General features: G+C 63.0%; 1 protein-coding gene across 1 annotated transcript; it reads left to right on the top strand.

Annotated features, from left to right (window-relative positions):
* The first annotated feature begins 5,637 nt into the window (after positions 1-5,637).
* Positions 5,638-10,201, top strand: HMX1 (H6 family homeobox 1). Its single transcript, XM_027545417.1, has 2 exons — positions 5,638-6,031; positions 8,888-10,201. The coding sequence occupies exons 1-2, from the start codon at positions 5,638-5,640 to the stop codon at positions 9,535-9,537; spliced, it is 1,044 nt and encodes a 347-aa protein (XP_027401218.1). The 3' UTR covers positions 9,538-10,201.
* The last annotated feature ends 11,122 nt before the right edge of the window (positions 10,202-21,323 follow it).

The raw sequence follows: 21,323 nt of genomic DNA, 5'->3' as shown, positions 1-21,323 counted from the left end.
GGAACAAGACAGACACAGCATCAAGCCCGGGGAAGGGGTGAGCAGGGGGTGAGCACGGGGCGAGAGGCCGCTCTGGCCCAGATAGGGGCTCCTGGCAAAGACCCCAAGGGCGGGAGGGGGCGGCCTCCCGGCGGGGCGGCTCTGAGCTGGGACCCTTCCGGGGCCCTCCGGCGGGGAAGGGGACTTCTTGGCTGTCCCCGCAGTTCTGCCTGGGAACAGGTCACCTGCCCTTGGGGAAAAGCGGTTCTGGCCGCGCACACACACGAGGCTCTGGGCCGAGTCTTTGAGAACCGCCGGGCGGAACCAAGGGCTCCCGCTGGCTCCGGTCCTCTCTCCTATGTGCCTGCCGCGCTAGGTGATGCCGGCCACGTCATCGTCCCCCGCCCCGCTCCTCCCCTTCCCTCCCCGCCCCTCTCCTCCCCTCCCCTCCCCTCCGCTCCCCTACTTCCCCCTTCTTCTCCATCCCTGCCTCCCCCAAGCCTGTCCCCCAACCTCCTGGGGACTGGAAACTCTGGGAAGCATCCACCTAACACTTTGTGAGCACCTTCCTCCCCTTTTCAGTGTTTAAAGGGAGACTCACTCCGGAGGTGGGTGGACCTCAAAAGGCAGCCCAAATCATGCTCAAACATGTGGTCTTTTTCAAAAGCAAGCGTTTCCTCAGGCTCGCTCAACTGCCCCATTGCCTCTACTCAACCCCAGGCCAGCCCCTGCGCACGCCGGGACTGTTATTCCCACTTTAGTGCTGAGGACGCTGAGGTCCCCAGAAGGCGCGGGGCGACTTGCTCCTGACCACAGTGGGACTCAGCAACTGGACTGGGAAAGGAGCCTGGAGCCTGCGTGCACACCTGCACAGCTGCACGGCCACTGTCTGTGGCTGGGATGTGGGGAGCGGACCCTTGGACAAGCCCATAAGCAAGTCCCAAGGCTCCGCGACCCTGCCCACCCCTGTCCAGGCCTGTAGGCCACCAGGTGGACGCCTGAGATGAATGTGGCCCCTTTCCATGGCCACTGCCCTCCTGAGGCTTCGCTGCTTGCCGCTAGGACAGTGACGGGGCCCCTCCTCGACCCCCCTGTCTCCCTGCGCCCTGCACGAGCTAGTGCATTCAGGTGCTGGTCCCGATGCCCAGCTCTAGTCCTGGCCCTTCCCCAGCCAGCAGCCTTCAGTGGTTCCCCATCACTTTGCAAACTAAGAACCCTATCCTTCAGCTTTCCAGCACAAGCTGCATCCCTGTTCTCCAGCCCTCCCCCTGCCCAGGTCCCCCCATCAGGGGCGGCTTTCATCTCTAGAGCGCAGCAGCCTCACCCTATTCACAGCCAGAGAATCATGACCCAAAGCACCCTGGTTTCCTTCTTGTACTCATCACCAAGCCAGCCGGCCAGACGAGGGTCCAGGAAGACCAGGTGCCCACAAGAGGCGAGGAAAGGAAGACTACACAGCCAGTCGGGAGAGTCTTTCTGAAGTGCTCATGATCCAGAGTCTGGGTAGACCCGCCCCCCAAGGAGTCCTGCTCAGGGCGGGTATGCACCCCCAGATGACTCTCCACCCCATAGGTCTGTTCATCCTGGCATGATCCGCAGTAGTGGAGAGCTGGCAGCACCCCCAAAGTCCCCTAATAGGGGGCCCACTATCTGGGGGCACGTCTCTTCCTGGATTTCTCATCCGATGGCCCAGAGATGGGGTCCAAGCCCCTCCCCTTGCACCCCATGGGAGCTGTGACCTGAGCGCAGAGTAAGGCTCTGAATTCCCGGGGCATTCCATGCCCCTCCCACACACACCCGGTCCTACACACCGCCGGCCACACCCACATGTACTGAGAACCCGTGTGGTGAGGAAGCCCAGGCGGAGGGGTCCCTTCTCTGACACCAGCGGCAGCTCCCAGATAAAGGAGCCACGGAGCCTTCAGGAAAGTCCCCTCCCCCTAAGCTGGGGCCCAGACACCATGCAGTGGAGACAACCCACTCCAATCCATATACACCATGAGCCTGCTGGTAAATGGTTGCTTTACACCCTGAGTTGAGGGGAGATGTGTGATCGGTCTATGGTGACTGGAACAAAGGCATCTTTGCTGGGTTAGGTCGAAGTGGTTAGAAAATCATTGCTACATTTATCAGTATCAAATTCCTAGTTTAAGGGGATTAAATTTAAAGAGGGAGGGGGTATGCAGTAGATACTGCTTCTGTAGATTCATATCTAACAGCAGGGGTGTGGGGTGGCGTGGAGTGAGGTGAGGAGAAATGGAATTCGGATGAGGGATGAAAGGAAGCAAAAGCAAGATGAAATCTGTATTGTAAGGTGGGCATTCTCTAAAATTACTCCGAAAGGAAAAGTTTATTTAAAAATATACGACGGGCAGTGGCTGCTGCAGTTTCTGACTTCTGATCTATGCTCTTGGGATTATCCCCACCAACTCACTCCCTCTGGTTCAGGGGGCACCTTTGGACACTAGGGCTGAGCTGGGAGGTGACAAGGTTCTCTCAGTGCCCAGTTGAGAGGAGCGCCCCTTAGGCTGGGTCGCTGAAGGTTTTCCGGTGGTCCTGCCGCAGAGCAGGCACCTGGTGGTGGACGGAGGATGAGGAAAGACAAGAGGGGACCGGGCAGTAAGGAAGGGCGGCCGTGGCTTGGGGGTGCGGGGTGCCTCAGAGACACGACACCGAGACAGAGGTGACAACCTGCGGACCCGGGGAGGCTCCACTCACGTGCCCTTTTGCGCGGTGCCTGAAGGTGATCAGAAACTTAGGCTCTGGTCCTGGGAGCGCCAGAAACCTCCTCAGGGCTCTGAGACTTCCGAGTCCATCTCCAGAGAGAACCCCGACTGCAAGATAACCCTCCTGGGTTGAGTGATCAGCCTCCTGCCGGGGAGCTGCAGCCGCCAGCCGGGTCTACCCCTGAGCGCCAAGCTTCTGCCCACAATCCCCGCCGCCGAGCTCGGGCTCCTCTCCCGGGCAGGATCCGGCTCCAGGACCGCACGGAGCACAGAGGCTGCGGCCTGGGCGAGCGCCGGAGCGGCTGTTTCACGCCTTCCTACCCGACCCGGCGGCGACTCCACTCGCCGCTAAGGCCCCGCGAGACCCTCGCTCTGCCGCCAGGAGGAGCATCCACAGTGCCGGGACCCAGCGCCCAGGCCCGCGGAGGGGACGCGTGCTTCAAGCCCCCGAAGACCAGTGCTTGGGAAAAAGGTCGGCTCTCTTCTACCCAGTTCCCCTCACCCCGCCCCCCGCGCGCGTGCTCCCCAGAGTCGGTGGAAAGACATCAGGCAGCACCCCCCCCCCCCCCGCCAGAATATGTGGCCCGAGCCTGGCCCTGCTCCCCACAGCCTGGCACAGGCAGGGGTGCTTATCACCGGAGGTTTACAGGGGGAGGAAACTGAGGGTCAGAGAGGCGAGGCACCCTGCCTAGGGCTACGCAGCCCTGGCGTAAAAGAATTGAAATCCAGACTCTGAGGAACGTCCCCCCCTCACCCCATTCTGAAGGTGCTAGGAAACCACGGAAGCGACACAGGCTCTTGGCTTCAAAATCTGTGTGCTCCGGAGCCACTGATGGCCAGGCCCAGGGAAACCCGCGTGTAGTAGATGGTCGCCTGGAGGGCGTCTTCCTCGCCCGTGTCGTTTCCTCCAGGTCTCTCTCTGGCCTGTTTCTCCATCTCTCAGAAGCCCATCGAATCCGATGGTGGGATTACAAGGAGAACAGTGCGTCTCTCTCAAACAGACGGGCCGTCGTTTCTCTCCTTGGCCACCCTCCCCTGGATGGGCACCTCTACCCTGGCGTCTCCCTGACCACGGGCGCCCCAGGGAGCAGGGCGTGGGGGACCACAGCTCTTCCCTAAGACCCAGGCTCGCCGCTTTGGCTGCGGGTCCCCACCCAGGCGATGGAGTTAAACAACGCAGTAAGTGCCTGTGGTTGGTCATCTCAGCCCCTCCTGCTGCGGGACGTGAGGGTCAGGGGAGATGGCCCTGGAGTCTGCATAAAAGACGCGAGGTCTCCAGGCCGCTGGGCACGCTCTGTTTTGTTTCCCGGCGGCCGGCTGCTTCCCTCCGCTAGGCCTCGGCCCCGCCCGGCCTCCCGACCCGCTGCTCTTAGCTCTGGTTCGACTCCGGGAGTGTTGGTGCCAGAAGGGTCTTAGGCCCTGAGTGTCGGAATACCAGGCCGGCCAGAACCACTTACCATCTCGGACAGTCTCTCCTCGCCTCTGTTTTCCCCTCTGGAAAATGGGGTTGATGCTCCCTCCACCGTGGTTGTTCTGAAAACTAAATCCAGGCGGCGCGCTGCCCTTGGTTGGTCCTGGAAGGCGGCTGTATCTCTCCGCGATAACCCGCGTCCGGTGAAGCCGGCTGCGCCCGCGCGCGTCCGCGCTGCGACCCGGTGAGTCCGTCAGAAGGTTCACTCCTGAGCGGCCACAGCGCCGAGGGCGACGGCGTGGGCCGCGAGGTACTGTTGTCACGGCGCTCCCCGCGGCAGAAGCGAGAGGGGACTCCCCGCGCTGACAGTCGGGCCTGCCCCCAAGACCTCTGCGGCCAGAGGTGGTGGCTCTCGCTTCCCTACCAAGGCTGGGGCCTCCGGAGGAGCTGGAGACCCGCTAGCAACTCAGCGTGACGTCGGGTGTGACCCCGGACGCGTGGCGCTGCGGAATGGGATTAGGGCGGGGGAGCATTTTCTTACATTTTGAGACTGAATCTGAGAACTGCAGAGTTCTGTCCTACTTTTGGCATTAAAAGCATATTTCATTAAGTGTAAATATTAAAATATGCCTCAACTGTGCAGCTTTGACACCCGGGATCTTTAAAAAAAAAAAAAAAACAATGACCAGCCCATTCTCTTGCGGTTTCTTGGAAGCCCCCGGGTCTTCCTGCCCCGGTATACACACGCACAAATATACATACAAGCACACACATACACGTGCACACATACACATACCACACATGCTCGCGCGCACGCGCGCGCGCGCACACACAGTTCCTCACGCTTGGTCCAACACTCTCCCCGCGACGAGGTAATTACGGTCCTTGCTGGACAGTGATTGGCCAGTCTGGTTCTCATCGGGGCCCCGTAGCCAATGGGTGGGACCTCGGCCGAGGCCCCGCCCCGTTCCTCCCGCCCCCCCCTCCCCCCGGCGCGGGTGGCTCTGGCCCGGGGAATGCATCACGCGGGGCCGGACTGGCCATGACCCCACGCCTGGACCCCAGGCCGCCTGCCCTCGGCCGCAAGAGTGCCTGCGCGCCCAGGTCCGGGCGGCGTCTCCGGGCAGTGGCGGCGCGCAGGGCTCGCGCGGCGTCCTCGAGCTGAGCCGGCGGCCGCCGGGCCCGCGCCGCCCCGCCCCTGCTGGCCCCTCCCCTGCCCTCCCCGCCCCCAGCGGGGCCGGCCCGGGCGGCGACCAGCGCCGCGACGGGAAAGGCGAGCGAGGCGGCTGCCCGGCCGGCTGTCGGCACGCACCCGCTCCCCGCCGATCGCAGTCCGGCAAGGAGGCCGCTGCCTGCCCCGCGGGGCCCGACGCCAGCGCTCCGGGCAGCGGCTCTAGGGCCGGGCCGCGCGTGCGCCAGAAAGTCGCGCGCCACGGTCCCCAGCGAGGACCGGGACCGGCCGCGCCCCGGGCGCCCAGAACCCCGAGGAGCCCGGCAGAGTCCGACGGACCCGCGGCCGCGATGCCGGACGAGCTGACGGAGCCCGGGCGCGCCACGCCGGCCCGCGCCTCCTCCTTCCTCATCGAGAACCTGCTGGCGGCCGAGGCCAAGGGCGCCGGGAGCGGGGCCCAGGGCGGCGGCGGCCGCGAGGAGGAGGAGGACGACGACGACGATCCGGAGGACGAGGACGCGGAGCGGGCGAGGCGGCGGCGGCTGCAGCGGCGGAGACAGCTGCGCGCGGGCTCCGGGCCGAGCGGGGAGGCGCGGGCCCGCGCGCTGCTTGGGCCGGGCGCTCTGGGCCTCGGTCCCCGGCCGCCCCCGGGTCCCGGGCCACCGTACGCGCTGGGCTGCGGCGGCGCCGCGCGCTGGTACTCGCGGTCTCACGGAGGCTACGGAGGCGGCCTCAGCCCTGACAGTGAGTGGGGCGTGGGGAGGGGTGGCCCGGGTGGTGGGGCCCGGCTTCTTCCCATCGCATTTGCTCCGGGACTTTGGGTTCGTTGGCGGCCTTTCTGGGCCGCCCTCCTCCTGTGTCTGTGGTGGGCTCTACGGGCGCGTGTGGAGAGCCCCTGGGTGAGCAGATTTGGAGGCCCATTCTGCAGGGCAAGGTCCCCCACGCAGGGAGAAGCTTTGGCAGGGTCTGGGTTTGGCCCAGAGCCTTGGGAGAGCAATCTGGGGACAGGGGACAGCAGCAAAGAAGAGGAAAGAAAGGGAGGGTGAAATAGAACCGAGAACAAGAGGACACGTGAGGGGACACGGTGGCGAGAGACAGAAGCAAAGAGGGAAGAGCGGAAGAAAGGCGTTGGGAGAGCAGGAAGGAGAAGCGGGAGAGAGAAGAAGAAAAATAGCAGACGAAAAGAAAGCTGTACGTGATGGGGAGACAGAGCAAAGATAAAGGGCGGAAGACACCGCAGAGTCAAACTCAGCAAAATGAAGGGGGCATGGCGTGGGGGGAGCCCCTGCTCTGGAGCGCGGGGTTGGGGGCGGTAGTCTTCCACAGAAGCTGTGTCGGCAAAGCCCCGTCTCCTCTGCCAGCTGAAGACCAGGCCTGGGGCAGGGGCCTAGATCTCCCTGTTGGGTCTGCGCGGCCCCTTGGCCATGGCTGTGCCAGGCAAGCAGGCTGTGTTCCGAACCACCCCCCTCTCTCCTTTCTCTGCCCCTCCCCCTCCCTTGCCTTTGTTCCCTGCTGAGAGCTCTGAGGCTGGGGGTGGTGGATTTCAGCCCCAGAACCCACTCACCCCTCCTGCCCGGGCATTCTGGAGGTGCGTTCTGCTCTCCCCCTCCCCAGGGTGGCTGCCTCCCTTGGGGCCCTGCCCTTTGGAGGAGGACCCCCAGGAGCAGGACTAGGAAGCTCGGCTAACCTCAGCCCTGGGCTTTGCCAGCCCCTGCCCCCTGCATGCCAAAGTGCATCCCGCGAGGCTAGCAGAGGACTCGGGCTCCTGCTCTGAAGTGCTTTCAGCTCCTAGCAAAAGTTAGCACAGAGAGTGCTGTGGGTGGGGGTAGGTGGTTAGACCCCTGTCACCTCTTGCATAACCCCCTCCTTGGTGTAGGAGTGAGCACATTGCAAAGGGACCCCCCTCTCAGAACCTATGCCCAGAAGGTCCGGGACCCCCTACCCTCTTCATTTCGCTTCCAGGAAGCTTCAGCAGGCCTGTTTGGTTATTTGCCCTGAAATTGAGTGATCAAATGTAGTGCCCTTCTGCGGGGGTGTTTCTGAAAGGGTCTCACAGGGTGAAATGTGTTCCCCTCCTGCCCCTGGAGTTTTGCCCCAACCCAAGCCCCAGCCCCACCAGCAGCCCCCAGAGACGTGGTCCTTCCTAGTTCGTATAATGCGGGTTGGGGGTCCCTGTTTTGTACCAGAGCTGGCAGGCCCGGCTTGGCTTCCTGTGGCAATACAAGGGCCTCTGAATCTGGGGACCCCCCCATATCAGGGGTGCACCTGCCAGCCTGGAACCTGACCCCTCTTTAGACATAGTGAGGGCTCACACCACCAGCAGCGGCACCGGCAGGGACACAGCACACCTGCGCGGCTGCTGGGCGTGGGGCGTATGCACCAAGCTGCTCACACCGGCTCACCAGTGTCTGCTAAGCGCTTACACTGCGGGCACACCGCTGCTTTTGGTGGGCCGGCCTGGCCAGACTCGACTGCAGGAATACCAACCTGGGGCCTCTGTGCACGCAGAAGGCTCAGCCCAAGGCAGAAGGGACGCTGGCCTGAGTTGGCATCGCAAGCCCGGAAGTCAGGCGGCTGCCCCCTTTCACGCTGAGCTTGGAGTCTGGACCAGCATCTGAGTCCTGGGCAGGCTCTCTCACCTGAAGCCATCATCCTTTGCCAGCCCTGGGGGTGGGGGGCAAGGCATTGATTCACCTCTGGGAGACAGGGTGGAGCTTGGTTCTTGCAGCGTGAGCTGGGGTGGGGGGGTTCTGTGGGCTTCTGCACCCCACACCCTCAGATTCAATCAGGGCCTCATGGGCTTGGGGTGGCGGGAGGGAGCCGAGTGTTTCTACACAGCCAGAGCTGCACTTGTCTGTGCGCCCTCTGAGCTGACTGTGGGCAGAGAGAGCACACCTCTGTGGACATCTGGATTAGGGGCACAGAAAACGGGGGTGAACAGGCCACCCGTGTCACCAGGGAGGAGTTTTGTTGGCCGGTCATCTGCATTCGCTTATTCTCCATCAATGGGAATGTTTCTATGCAAACGGAAATTCTGCATCTTCTCCTAGGAGTGAGTGGGGAGAGATCGTGGCAAGTCTTTATTTCTGGGTCTGGGGGTCTTGGCGGAGGGCTGAATGCCGGGGGTGAGGTGGTCTCTGTGCTGGTTTTCCGGGTTTATATTTCTCAGAAGGACCTTTCTTTCCTCTGTGAGGTGAGCCCCTGGGGCTGTTGAGTGTTGTTTCGATTCGAAGCCAGTGGTTATGGGAGCCAGTCTTTTTCGTGTGTTTCTGTTTGTGTTTTGGTGTTTCTTTTCTTCCCTTTTTTCCTCCCTCTGTGGATGCGCCCGCAGAGTGTTCCCAGCGTGTTGGTTTGGAGCTTAGCTCAGGTCTTCAAGTTCACCTCTGGATGCCCGGCCTCTCTCGGACCAGCGCGGGGTGAGATCTACCGAGAGTGGTGGAAAACGACCCGCCGCCATCGGCGGAGCTGTCTGGGGACTGTTTCCTTGCTGTGGTCGTGGTAGACCTCACGGGGTGCGGGGAGCAGCTGGCTTCAGCGACAGGTTCGCGGAGGGGATGAGCCTCCAGAACCAACCGTGTTCCTCCTCTTTCCCCCCTGCAGCCAGCGACCGGGACTCACCGGAGACGGGCGAGGAGATGGGCCGCGCAGAGGGCGCCTGGCCGAGGGGCTCCGGGCCGCGAGCGGTGCAGCGAGAGGCGGCGGAGCTGGCGGCGCGCGGACCGGCGGCCGGCGCGGAGGAGGCGGCGGAGCTGGCCGAGGCCCCCGTGGCGACGGCGGCGGCCGGGGAGGCCCGCGGCGGGGGCGGCGGCCGCAAGAAGAAGACGCGCACCGTCTTTTCGCGCAGCCAGGTCTTCCAGCTCGAGTCCACCTTCGACCTGAAGCGCTACCTGAGCAGCGCCGAGCGCGCCGGCCTGGCCGCGTCCCTGCAGCTCACCGAGACGCAGGTCAAGATCTGGTTCCAGAACCGCCGCAACAAGTGGAAGCGGCAGCTGGCGGCCGAGCTGGAGGCGGCCAGCCTGTCCCCGCCGGGCACGCAGCGCCTGGTCCGCGTGCCGGTGCTGTACCACGAAAGCCCCCCCGCCGCCGGGGCCGCCGCCGCAGCCGCGCTGCCCTTCCCGCTGGCCCCCGCCGCGCCCGCGCCGCCCCCGCCGTTGCTCGGCTTCTCCGGGGCCCTCGCCTACCCGCTGGCCGCCTTCCCGGCTGCCGCCTCCGCGCCCTTCCTGCGGGCGCAGATGCCCGGCCTGGTGTGAGCATCCCCGACCTGTCGGGCCCACGCCTCGAGGCCAATCGGGACTTGTGCGGACGCGCCCCCCGGGGGCGTGGCGGCGGCGGTGGAGCCTGGAGGCCTTCGGTCGATCCGGGGTTAGGGGGCGCTCCGGTGGACCCACTGCGCCTCCGGAGCGCAGGCTGCTGCCTCGAGGGCCGTGCCTACGCCTGTCCGAGGATCGGCCAGAATGTAACAGAGATGCAGGTGATTGTGGCTCCACCGACAGTCGCTAGGCTGGGTCCCCGCCGGGAACACAGCATCACAGACAGTCGGCCCTGCAGCCCAGGGTCCTCCCCTCCCGGGGACAGGCCTCAACCTCTGAGCAAACCCAGCTCGCACCCCTCCGGAGCCAGCAGCTGGGCGCAGTCCACAGCAAATCCAGGCTGCCCAAGATGCTTTGTGGAAGGGCCCACTCTTCCAGGCACAATGACCCTGCCCCGGACTATGCATCAGCGACCTCCGGAGCACTGCGATCAGCCTGATGGCCTTGACCTTGCATCCGGGCAGAGAAAGATTCCCAGGGAGCGAGTTCCGGTGAGGGGAATGGATGAAGATCCCGCCAGGTGGTGCTTCCGTCAGATCGTCCATTCCGAAGGCAGGGTTCCTCTCCCGGGCTGCGGCCCTGGTTATCCCGGCGAAGACTTTTTTTTTTTAAACGAATCTACTTATTTGCGTATGGAATAAAAAGGGACATTTTCTGGACAGTTGCCGCTGCTTTGTAATCCCTGGGGCTGAGCTCCTCTCTGGGAATGCACTGTGGTGGGCGCCATCCCCAGCATCCTGGAGCACCTTCCAGTACTGGCCGCGGGCAGGTGGGTAGGTGGGCAGGGCAGGCCCCCACTTTACCTGGACAGGGAGGCCCAGGGAGGCCTTAGGGGAAGTCAGGGTTGGGGGGGAGAGGGACCTAGAGTGGAAGAAGGGATCCCCTCCCATCCCGTGTCGCTCAGTTCTGGGACCTTCAGTACAACCAGAAGTCAGGAGTCGGGCGAAGGCAGAATCTATTACTTGGCCCAGGGGGCTGCCAGCTACGTGGGCCCCTGTGCCCACGGCTCCTTCCTACCCTGGAGCTGAGACTCATCTCTGACACCGGGGCTCCTTCTTTTGGTCAAAACAAAACGTTGGCGCCAGACAGCCCAGCAGGGCCCAGCGAGGAGCAGGGCTCTCTGGCCGGGGCCTCACCCCCTGGGCCATCGGCAGTCCCTCTAGAACTGAGGGATTCAGACCCTGGGCAAGGTCCTGAGTTATGGGCTCTGAGTGAATGCCTATTGCTTAGCTCGTTGCCCTGGCTGGATCTCTGCAGCCATCCTGTTGCAGGGTGGAAACAGTGGTCTCCTGTGTGAGGGAAAGATGCTTTATGGGGTGCTCATAAAGATGCTTTAAAGATGCTGCTCAAGTCTGGGGAGAGAAGCCATTCAGTTGCTTGAAAGGGTCGCTGCTGAGTCAGAATGGAACCCCTTGGAAACCTGTCTTCACCCCCCTGGCTTTGGGTCTTTGAGTGGAGCAGACATTCCCGGCTGAGATGCACAGCCCGGTCCCTCCGTCTGGCCAGTCTGGCCCTTGGAGTTCTCAGTGGTGGCGACAGACAGCCCAGGAGAAGGCGCCACGGGGGTCTCCCCACCCCCCCGGGGTGGGGGGGAAAGGAGGTCCATCTGTCTGCTCCTGCAGCCCAGCTCCCTGACCCAGAATCATCCCCTGCCCCAGCCCTTCCAGTTGGTTCAGTGTGCCCTGAGGCTGGGCTCTGGCAAGCTGGGGAGGGGGGCGTCTCCAGGGGGATGGTGGAGGCGGGCAGCCAGTGGCCTAGGTGGTCCTTGCTCCTCTGGGCTCTAAGGTCCCCACCTTCAGGCTCCCAGAGCCCAGGGCCTGACCAGAGCAGGCAGGCCCCCTGAGAGCCTCACATCTCCCTTCCAACCGGTCCCCCACCCGCTGCTGCATTTCCTCCCTTTGAGGGTGGGGTCTGCCCTTCCTGGAGAAAGGGAGAGCTGCCCTTTCCCCATCGGTTTCACTGGACTTTGTTAGGAGCGACTTACCATCTGTTTCCCTACAGTGAGCTGGCTCCTAGCTATCTCCAGAGGCCTTTGGTCCAGACCAGAGGCCACGGGCGGAAGTGTGTGCCAAGAAGACCTTTGGAGAAGCAGTGGCATCTCTGCTTCCTCCCTCTCTCTCTCCCACTGGGCCCTCTCGGGGTCTCCATCGCACCCTTGGCTGGGGCTCCACGTGGGACCCTGGGTCTCTGTCCCTTTGGCGGCGGCCGCACACGGTCAGCAGACATACCCCTGCCGGTTCTCCGAGAGCTGTGCACCAGCATGCCTGCGCAGAGCTGGCCACCGGGCCAGCGCAGGTCCCGCCTGCGCACCAGGCGGCAGCCGGGCGCTGCCGTGCCTCTGTGCTCCTGGCCGGCGGCACCGCAGGCCGGGGCACCGCGCGCGGATACACGGCGGCAGCGCTGGGATTCGGCAACTGCGGGGATCCCGGGCACTCGGACCACGAATGGGATCCTTAAAACCGGGTTAAAGACGTGTTGCCAGCGATGCAACCGTTGGATTCGACTGTTTGGTGGCTGATGCCGGCGCGGTCCCCAGGTCGTGGCGACCAGACCGACCGCAGGGCGCAGCGGAGCACCGTGTGGGTCCCACGTCCCCGGGCCGCTCGGTCGCCGCGGCGGCTCGGTCCGCACCAACCACGGCTCCAGGCCGGCTGGGGAGCCGCGTGGCCCCGGGGCCACAGGCAGCGAGGGGCTGTGGGCCGCGTTTCCAGACCCTTGGATCTGCCCCCCGGAAGCAGCGAACCTAGCTGCCGGGCCTGGGACTGTCGCCGGGGTCAGAGAGGAGGTTTCTGCGCGGCTGAAGGACTGCCTGGTTCCCCGGAGGCAGAGACAAGGTGGGCGGGGGAGCAGCTTCCTTGCCTGCCAGCTCCAAGCTCCACTGGGTGGGAAGGAAGCGGGAGGTGGAAGGGAGGCTTGTTCCCCCCTTGAGGGAAGGGTCGGCAGCTGGAAGCCTAACGCTGAAGTACAGAAAGTGGATCCAAACGGGGATCGGGCCAACAGGACTCCGGGAAACTGATTTTACCCCCTAATTACCCAGCGTGTGGAGTGTCCCACCAGGGGCCGCACAAACCACAGCGAAGCCTGGGCGGGAGAGGCAGCCCGAGGGGGTGGGGGGCCAGGCTGGGGATGAGCCGGGCTCCAAGCTCCAGCGCCATGGGCGCAGGTCGGCCTCACCCAGGCGCCTGCTGGCTCCGCTCCTGGTGGGGGCTTTGCTCTGTTTCTGCCCCGCGTGCCCTGGCCCTCTCCAGCCCTCCAACCCTAGCTTCTCCTTACACGAAACCCTATTCCAGCCACCGTGGGTTGCCTAGGGGCTTCTAGCTGCAGAGTCCCCGAGCCCAGCTGCGTCTACCAGGCTTTGAACATCTGGGCGGACCTGCAAGGTTCCCTACCAAGTTCGCGCAGAATCAGACGTGCTAAAAGGGACAGGCGGGTCCCATTCCCCACCCATCTCCTCCCCTCTTTCTACCCCTCCCCCCTCCCCTCCCCCCTCCCCTTCCCCCCCTCCCCTTCCTCCTGGGTTGCTCTGTGCGACCAGCCCCACCTGACCACTGCAGATCCTGGTTGAGAGAGCGAGTGGGCAGCACCTGAGCTCACTTCTACCCACCTCATCCAAAGCCCTGGTGAAGGACTGATGAATTCTCCAGGAATTGCCCTTCTCCTACTCTGCACGTGGGGATTCCCCGACTCCTTCCCACCCAGGGTCTCCCCTCCTCATCAGATACAGGTCAGGGGCTGTCGTGCCTCCCCCCCAACCTCCTCCCCCAAAGCTTAGCTTGGCTTCAGGGGGAGAAGATTCCCCAGAGTCTTGGTGCTCTGAACCTACCCAGAAGAAGGCGGCCCACCTGGGCAAGAAGGAAGGGGCTGAGAGGGGTCAGCTGGGGCCCGAGAGAGACACCAGGGCCCGGCCAGCTCTGCTCTCACTCCTGTTTGTAGGTGTCTCCCAACCATCCTTCAAGGCCGTCTGGCCTCACCTGGAGATTCTCCCAAAGGGAAACTGGGGCTTTGAGGTCAGAGACCCTGAGGCAGGGACTCCTTGAAGTCAGTCACTGGGCCACTCCGGCCCAGATTCCCTTTCCCTCACCTGGCGCTGCTATGGAGGCCAGGTGCCTGGTCCTGGGGTCACTCCTCCCTGATGGGGGCCAACCAGGATCATCTGGATCATATCCTTGGGCCACCCTCACTGTGGGCGTCCACAAGAGAAGGGTCCCTGGCCTCCTGCATTTGTTTGCTAGGAGGGATGCCTGAACCCAGGATTCCAAGGCAGGTCCGGGAGGCGGCTCACCCCACAACTGGATACAACACCCCGCTGCCCTCTGGGGGGTAAGAGAGACACTCGTATAAGGGTAGACTGGAAAGGGGCCACCCTGTTCTGATAGCACTGAACTTTGAATCCAGACACTTGGGCCAAGATCTGAAGCCAAGAGTTGGCCTCTGGGCTCAGCACCTGGAGAGCAAACAGGTGAGCGAGGGCTCAGCCCCGGCCAGCTCCGGCGGCTGTGGGCTTCAGCTTTTGTTTGTTTTGCTATAAAAGTGATAATGCGTATTATTATCTGGCAATTGCAGAAAAGTCAAAACAGAGATAATTTGCCTGCACTTCCACCATCAAAAGCCAACTGCTTCTGAGTGTGAGATGAAGCTGTGGATTGTGAGGCGATTTACAGATGTATTGTTAATTTAAAAAAAAATTCTTATCAGTTGACATGCACTCAAGTATTTATCAGTAAAATGATGTGATGTTTCTTTGAAAAGTATGGCAACAAGAACAAACAAATTAATTGAATAGTAAATACGAAAGTGAGACACACAGGGTTAGCCGGGCATTGATCGTTGTTGAATGGAGGTGGGTACATGGGAGGGTGGGGTGTTCATTTCAAGGCTATCTCTACTTTGTTTTGTATTTGAAAACTTCCATAATAAAAATGCTTTAACAACTGACTTCGCAGAAACGTCACGGGTGTGTATTCCTAGCAGCGGATTCTCCGCCCGGGGCCATTTTCGTTACAGGTTTATTTCCTTCGGATCTGACCTTGTTTGCACCCCGCTTGCTTTTTTTCCCTCCCCATCCTTACTCGAAGGGCGCATTAAAACCCATTTATTCGGTCTCCGCAGACAATGCTTCATTAAGTCTTCAACCTCTCTGTCTCCGGGAACCTGTCCCTGCCCACATCGCTCTCCTACTGGCCCTGGCGGCCCTCTGGGTCCTGAACGCCGGTGCCGCCATCACCCCCGCCCGGGAGGCCTCCGAGAGCCGCAGAAGACCGGTCTGCACTGCCGGGGGTCGCTGGCGCCGCCTCCCGGCCTTCGCGGTGGGAGTCGCTCGCGGACCGGGGTCTCCTGCAACCCCTGCAGCCCAGGTCTCAGGTCCTACCCTGCTGCGGGTTCGGGGGACTAAGCCCTGCGGCCACCCATCCGGCCCTGGGTTCGCGTGTGCGGTGTCTCGGAACCTCCTTGACGCTCTCGGCCCCTGGCGCCGACACTAAGACTGAAGTGGGGGGCGGTGACTAAGGCTGGGGGGGGGCGGGGTGGGGAGACCCCTGGAGGGCGTGTTGGGGAGAGGCTCCTTCTGGAGAGACAGACCGGTCCGAAGGGCCCTCTCCATCCCCGGGAGACTCGGTGTGCGAGGGGGTGGGGGCTTCTGGGATGCGGGCGACCCAGCCCCGAATTGCGGGACTCCGCGGGGTCTCGCTGCCCCCTCCCGGCCGGCCGCGCGCTTCCTTGCCCGCTCCGCGTCTCTGCTTCTGTCCCCTCCGTCTCTGCGTCTCTCGTCTGCATTCTTCTCCGCGCGCTTTCCTCCTCCCGGGCTCGGGAGTCGGCCGGTGCGTCGTCTCCGCTGTCGCGCGGCCTCCTGGGCTCCATCGCCCCCCTGTCCGGGACACGATTACCTCCCCCTTCGAACGGCCCCAGGTAGGAGTCGGGGAGGCTGGGCCCCCACCCCCGCCTTGAAAGGTTTATTTCTGGGCGGAAGAGCGCGCCCCCGGGACGCGGCGGCGCAAGGACCCCCGCCCACCGAGGCCCCGCGTCGCCTCGATCGGGCTGGTGGGAGTCGGGGTCGCCGCTTCGTGTCCGGATCCCGCGCCTGCCCCTCTGGGGGCTCTCGATCCAGGCTGTCCCCTCGCCAGGCCCGAGTGTCCCCTCTCCCCGCCCCGAGCTAACCGAGCTTAAAGGAGGGAAACGGGCAGTGGCGCCAGGCCTGCGGCTCCCGGGACCCGGCGGGCGGCCGGCGCGGAGCGGCCGCCTTCTGCTTCCGGGCCGCCGGGCTTCGGAGCGCTAGACCGGCGTCGCTGTGGACCCTCCCGGCCCGCGGCCCTGGGGAGGGGGCGCCCCCTCCCCGCAGTCCTTCCGGCCCCGCCTCCCCCCTTCCCGCCGGCGGCCCCCCCGCCCCCGCCCCCTGCCCAGCTCACCTGGCGTCGCCTTGGCGTCTCGGAGTCTGGCTCGGCCCTCGCGCCCCGCCCCTCGGTTCTCACCTCGCTCCTTCCCGCTCCCCTTCCCCCTCGGGCTCCGCGCGCGCGTCCACAGGGTCCCCGATCCGGCACCTCTGACGCCGAGCTCTAGCCCAGCGGCCCGGGGCTGGGGCCGGGAAGGAGGGAGGTGCCTGAGCCCTCCCGGGTCCCCGAAGGCTTCTCGGAGGAGGCAGTATTAAACCCCCAGGGAGGAGAGGCGCTGCGGGCGGCCGTGCGCAGGTGGAGACGGCGGTTCGCCTCGAGTCTCGGACCTTGGGGTGGGCATCTCCCCGCCCCCCCGCCCCCCGCCCCGCGCCACCACCCTCCGCTCTGTGCTGTCTGCCCCTCGGGTCGACCCCCCACCCCCAAGCACTCTTCCCTCCCAGAAAGACGGGGCGCGGATTTAAGAGTGCCCAACCGTGCTCAGCCTTCGCCGGCCGTCTGCGTCTGCGTGGATTCGGGAAAGTCGTTTCCCCTTTCTGAGCTCACCTTGCCCATCTGTGGAGTGGGCAGGCGGCAGTGGTGAAGGTCGTGGGGCCAGGGCGCGGGCTCGAGGCTGCTGCTGGTCACACAGCCTTCCGCACCGACAGCAGGGCGGGACGCCTACCGCCCACCCGCTCAGCTCGCAGGCTCCCTCTCCTTCGGCCTGTGCAGGGCAGGCCGCTGCGGTCCGGCTTGGTCCTGAGCGCCGAGGCAAGTCGCTCCCAGCCCCATTCGCGCGCCTAGTCATGGTCGCACTGGGGCTCCAGGACACCTGAGGGGGCCGCCCACCCTCGCCCCGCAGGAGGGTGCACTGTATGCGCAGCAGGCCCCCCTAACGAACGACAGCTGCTCCCCTAAAAGCCAGCGGCATCTGCCCCTCCAGGGTCCAAGTTCCCACACTCCCGCACCCATAAATCCTCTGAACTTTGCCTCCTTCCCAGCAGAGACCCAGGCTGTCCACGTGCCCACGATAGGCAATTGCTAGCTCTGGCCAAGGGGCCGGGGCTGGGGCCCGGGAGGAGGGATATGCCTGAGGCCTCCCTGGCCCTTTTCCTTTCCAGCCACCCAACTGGCCTCGGAGATTTGGCATCCGGAGGTGGACACAGAGCCCGGCCCAGAGCCCTGGGCCAAGGGGCCCTGCTCCGCTGTTTCTTTTCAGGAGTCGGGGTGGATGGCCCTTGCTCGCATCCACGTTACCTTGGGGCAGCTTTCTTGGAGCTGGGAGCTGATATAGCTTTTTACCCAGGTTGTCAGTGCGGCCCCACGACAGCCTGGCAGGGCGAGCAGTGTCCCCAGCTTAGGACTGAGGATTCAGGCCCACCGACTCCAGATCACACAGACTGCAGCGTGGGGGAAGACAGAGCTGGGTCCAGCGCTCTTTCCAGCAGGGAAATGACATGAGCCAGTGTGTGTGCTCCAGAGCTCAGCCCTGTGCGTGGCGGGCTGCCTTGGAGGGGCTCTGGGAAGATGTGAGGGTGAGGGCAGCTGGCCCGCTCAGAAGAGAGACGCCTTCAGGTTCAGTTCCTCCCACCCCCAGCCCTCCTCGCACCCACCCAGCCCACCTCTCCCTACCCCAGTCGGACTTTCTTTCCCTATCTCCATCCCCCCATGTGGGTTGCGGGCGATGCCTCTGTACCCAGGCTGCCCCTGGGAAGGCCCCACACCGTGGAGTGCCTACCCTGGGATTTTCTAAGGCCCTTTGGAATGTGGGGACCCACGGGGCCTTAGTGGGGTCTGAGAGGGGAGCCCCAGCTCCTCGGGGTCCTGCGTGGGGGAGCACTCCTAGAGGCAGCCTGGCCAGCTGCAGGATGGGAGAGGTTGGGCCACGGAATGATGCTAACACGCTGATCCGTGATGATTCAGATTATTTATGCAGACAGGGGCCCCTTAAAACCTTTCCATTCCTCTGTGTGTGGGGGAGGGGCGGTTGGCGACAGCCTCCAGGCCCCTTTCCCAGAAAGTCTCCAGCTCCCCGAAAGGGATCCTTGCCAGTCTCAATCTCATTTCCTGTACCCATTTCACAGATACACCCAATGTGGCCCCAAGAAAGGCAGAGACAAGCACCGCGGGAGCCTGAGGCCACGTCTCCCTGCAGGGCCAGGGGGCAAGCCCCATCCCAGGAGTGGAAGAGAGGAGGGGGCCGGGAGGCCCTGGTGGATGCGACTCAGAAGCAGCCCACGACCGACGGTGCTGCTGCCCTTTGCTGTGGTCCCGCTTTCCTCCGGGATGTCCCGAGTGGCTTCACTGGAAGTCATCCTCCTGGAGGACCTGGAGGCGGGAAGCACTGGGCCTCAGGACCTCCAAGCCAATCATCTGAGCCTGGGGCTCTCAGGGCTGAGAAAAGACCGGGGTTTTGGGTGTGTGTGCATGTGTGCCTGTGTGTGTGTGTGTGCCTCTGTGTGTGTGTGCCTCCGTGTGTGTGTAGGCGTGTGTGCCTCCGTGTGTATCTGTGTGTGTGTGTCTGCAGACCTCAGAGAGGGAGGCTTCACCCTGCGGCCGGAGGAGGTGGTGAACTCAGGGTGCGTCCCCGCCGAGCCTCTCGTGTCCTGCCGGCGCCGCGCGAGGGGCCTGCCTCGGCTACTCCCAGGCGCACAGGGGCCTGAGCCGGCGGGCGCCGAGAACCTGGGCCCAGGGACGGCCTGGACCCCACCGACACTGGCCCAGGAGCGCAGCCTCAGTCTCACTGCCGGGTCGGTTCTGCCCAAGGTCACCGCGCGCCGCTCGGATTCCCCGCCTCCCGCGCCCCCCGCCTCGTCTCCGAATCGAGTCTCGGCCTCTCGCCGCCCCCTTTCCCGGAGCCGCTCTCGGGGCTCCAGCTCCCGGAACCGCAGCGTCAGCACATCCGGGCCTCGCTCGCTTTGGTTCTGAGTTTTCTTAAATCGTGAAAATCCATTTCCCCAAATGGGCGGGAGCTGAGCTTCGCTTCGTCCAGGGGCGGTCTGCCCGGCCGCCCCCTCCCCACCCCCAGCGCGACCCCCGAGGCCCGGCATTGATCCCGCAGCTTGTGCACATCGCATTAGTCCTAATGGTTTTGCTGATGATTCAACTTTTTCGTTAAAAGCCGCCCCTCCGTCCTCACTGCTCCCCTGCCTCCGCCTCTGCCGGCCGCGGGCCCCTCGGCGGCGCGCCCGCCCAGAGCTTTCTTGGCCGGTAGAGACGCGGCTCCTGCAACCCGGGTCCGCCTCCCAGGGCGCTTAGACGCCTCAAGAGGAGCCCGCTCCTCGCAGGGAGGGGCGAGGGCCGGGTGGGTGGAGGGTCTGCGGCGGTTTGGGGACCCTTGGGGACCCTGCCCTCCCTGGCGCGTAAAATGCGGAGCTTAGATCTCGGTCATCCCGACACTTAACGAAGTCAGATCATCGGCCTTCCAAACTCGGACCTGGGAAGAACCGTAGAAGGATCCAGAAACTGAGAAGTCCCGCACCCTCGGGGCGCCTCGGTTGCCCATTCCATCAGCAGGGAGGCCGACTGGCTCCAGGTCGGCCACGGGAACGGAGCTGGGCCTGAAAGCAAAACTGAGGAAGCGCATGGCCTGGACAAGGGGAGGCTGGGGCACCGCCTTCGACGTTCCCCGGCTGCGAGGGGCCTATGCCAGGTGGCCCTGCCTTCCAGGGCGAAACCCTGGAGCCCTCTAGGCCCCGCGGGCCCCAGCCCTGCGCGAAGGGCGCCCAGCGCGATCTGCCCCGACACCTCCAGGCTGGACCGCGTCTGATATCACGAGGAAGCGTTCTTCGTTTCTTATTCGTTGTTGTAGAAAATTCAAAATATATAGGCAAGAAAAAAAGTTAGGGCACCACAAGCCTAGTTAACTGCCCAGAAATAGTTTCCAATGGTTTGGGTTTTTTTTTTTTTTCCTTATTATTCATAGGCAGCACTTTGTCCATGCGTGTTCAGTCATGCTGGGCTCTCGTGACCCCATGGACTGTTGCCCGCCAGGCTCCTCTGTCCCTGGGATTTCCCAGGTAAGAACACTGGAGTGGGTTGCCATTTCCTCTTCCAGGGGATCTTACCCACTCAGGGACTGAACTGGTGTCTCCTGCATTGGTAGGGGATTCTTGATCACTGAGTCACCTGGGAAGTTCCCAGATAGAACCAAGTTTGCTGTAGGAGGACTCTCCCTTCCCTCATCCTTTTAAAAAATGAAGCTAAATTTACCTACAGAGAAAAGTACAAATGTTCAGAGTACAGTTAGATGAGCTTGGACAAACGTACACACTCATGTACCATCATCCAAATATTTTTTTTATAAAGAAAGGAAAACACACACACACGTCTGAAAGATTTAAACCGGGAGAACCGCTGTTCCCTTTCCTAAAAAGTTTGTCAAAGTGATGCATGCACACAATTTCAAATGTCCTCTGTTCCCACAAAGAGAATAAAAAACACCAACCGGAAACGATTCCCCACCCCCACCCCCAACAAAAAACACCAACCAGGAACGATTCCCCACCCCACCCCCAACAAAAAACACCAACCAGAAACGATTCCCCACCCCACCCCCAACAGCAGACAGCTGTTAACCTTGCCAGCTCTTCCTGTTCCTAACCTGCTCATATTTCTAAATGGCACCCTTAGACTATTTCTTGATTTCATTTTTAAAAAGGAATCTAGAGACTCCCCGGGTGGCCCAGGGACTGGGACTCCGAGCTCCTAGCGCTGGGGGCCGGGGTTTGGTCCCCGGTCGGGGAACTGGATCCCACTTGCTACAGCTGAGACCTGGCACGGCCAAATAAATATTAAAAAAAAAAAAAAAAAGAAGAAGAAGCCTGTCAAGTGCCCGTGGCCTCCAGTCTGGAAGATGGGAAGTAACTTGCTCACAAGTCAGTGCAGTGGTCATAGCCCTTTCCTACCTCCTCCTCAAAATGCCAAGCTCTGTAGGGAGATGGGGACCCAGAGTTCCCAGCGCCACCTGCCACACCTGCCCTCCACAGCCGGCTGAGTTGGGACCCATCTTTTTCTTTCCTACCAGTGTATCTCCTTGGCTTTCTCTATACTTGCCATTCATCTGTCTCCAAACTCCCTTCCCGAGGAGCAGTCCCCTCTAGGAGGTGTTAACACCCAGAGACCTCCATCCCATGGGTGGGAGGAGGGGGAGAGGTGGGCCGCAGGCTGGGGCTTCTACATAAGACCCTCTGATTTCCAGCCTGGCTCCAGTTTCCGAGGCCACCAATCCCCAAGGCTTGCTGCTGGCCAGTCAGCTGCCCCTCACTCCTGGCCCCTCCCATGCTCCAGACACCCTCCAGGAGTTTTGAGAGGGGCGGGATGCATCATTCCCAGGGTCTTATCTCCAAACGCTTTTGAGTCTTC

Source organism: Bos indicus x Bos taurus, chromosome 6 (assembly GCF_003369695.1).
Source record: "Bos indicus x Bos taurus breed Angus x Brahman F1 hybrid chromosome 6, Bos_hybrid_MaternalHap_v2.0, whole genome shotgun sequence".
Classification (NCBI taxonomy): Eukaryota; Metazoa; Chordata; class Mammalia; order Artiodactyla; family Bovidae; genus Bos; species Bos indicus x Bos taurus.
This window is presented reverse-complemented; position numbering and strand designations above follow the sequence as displayed.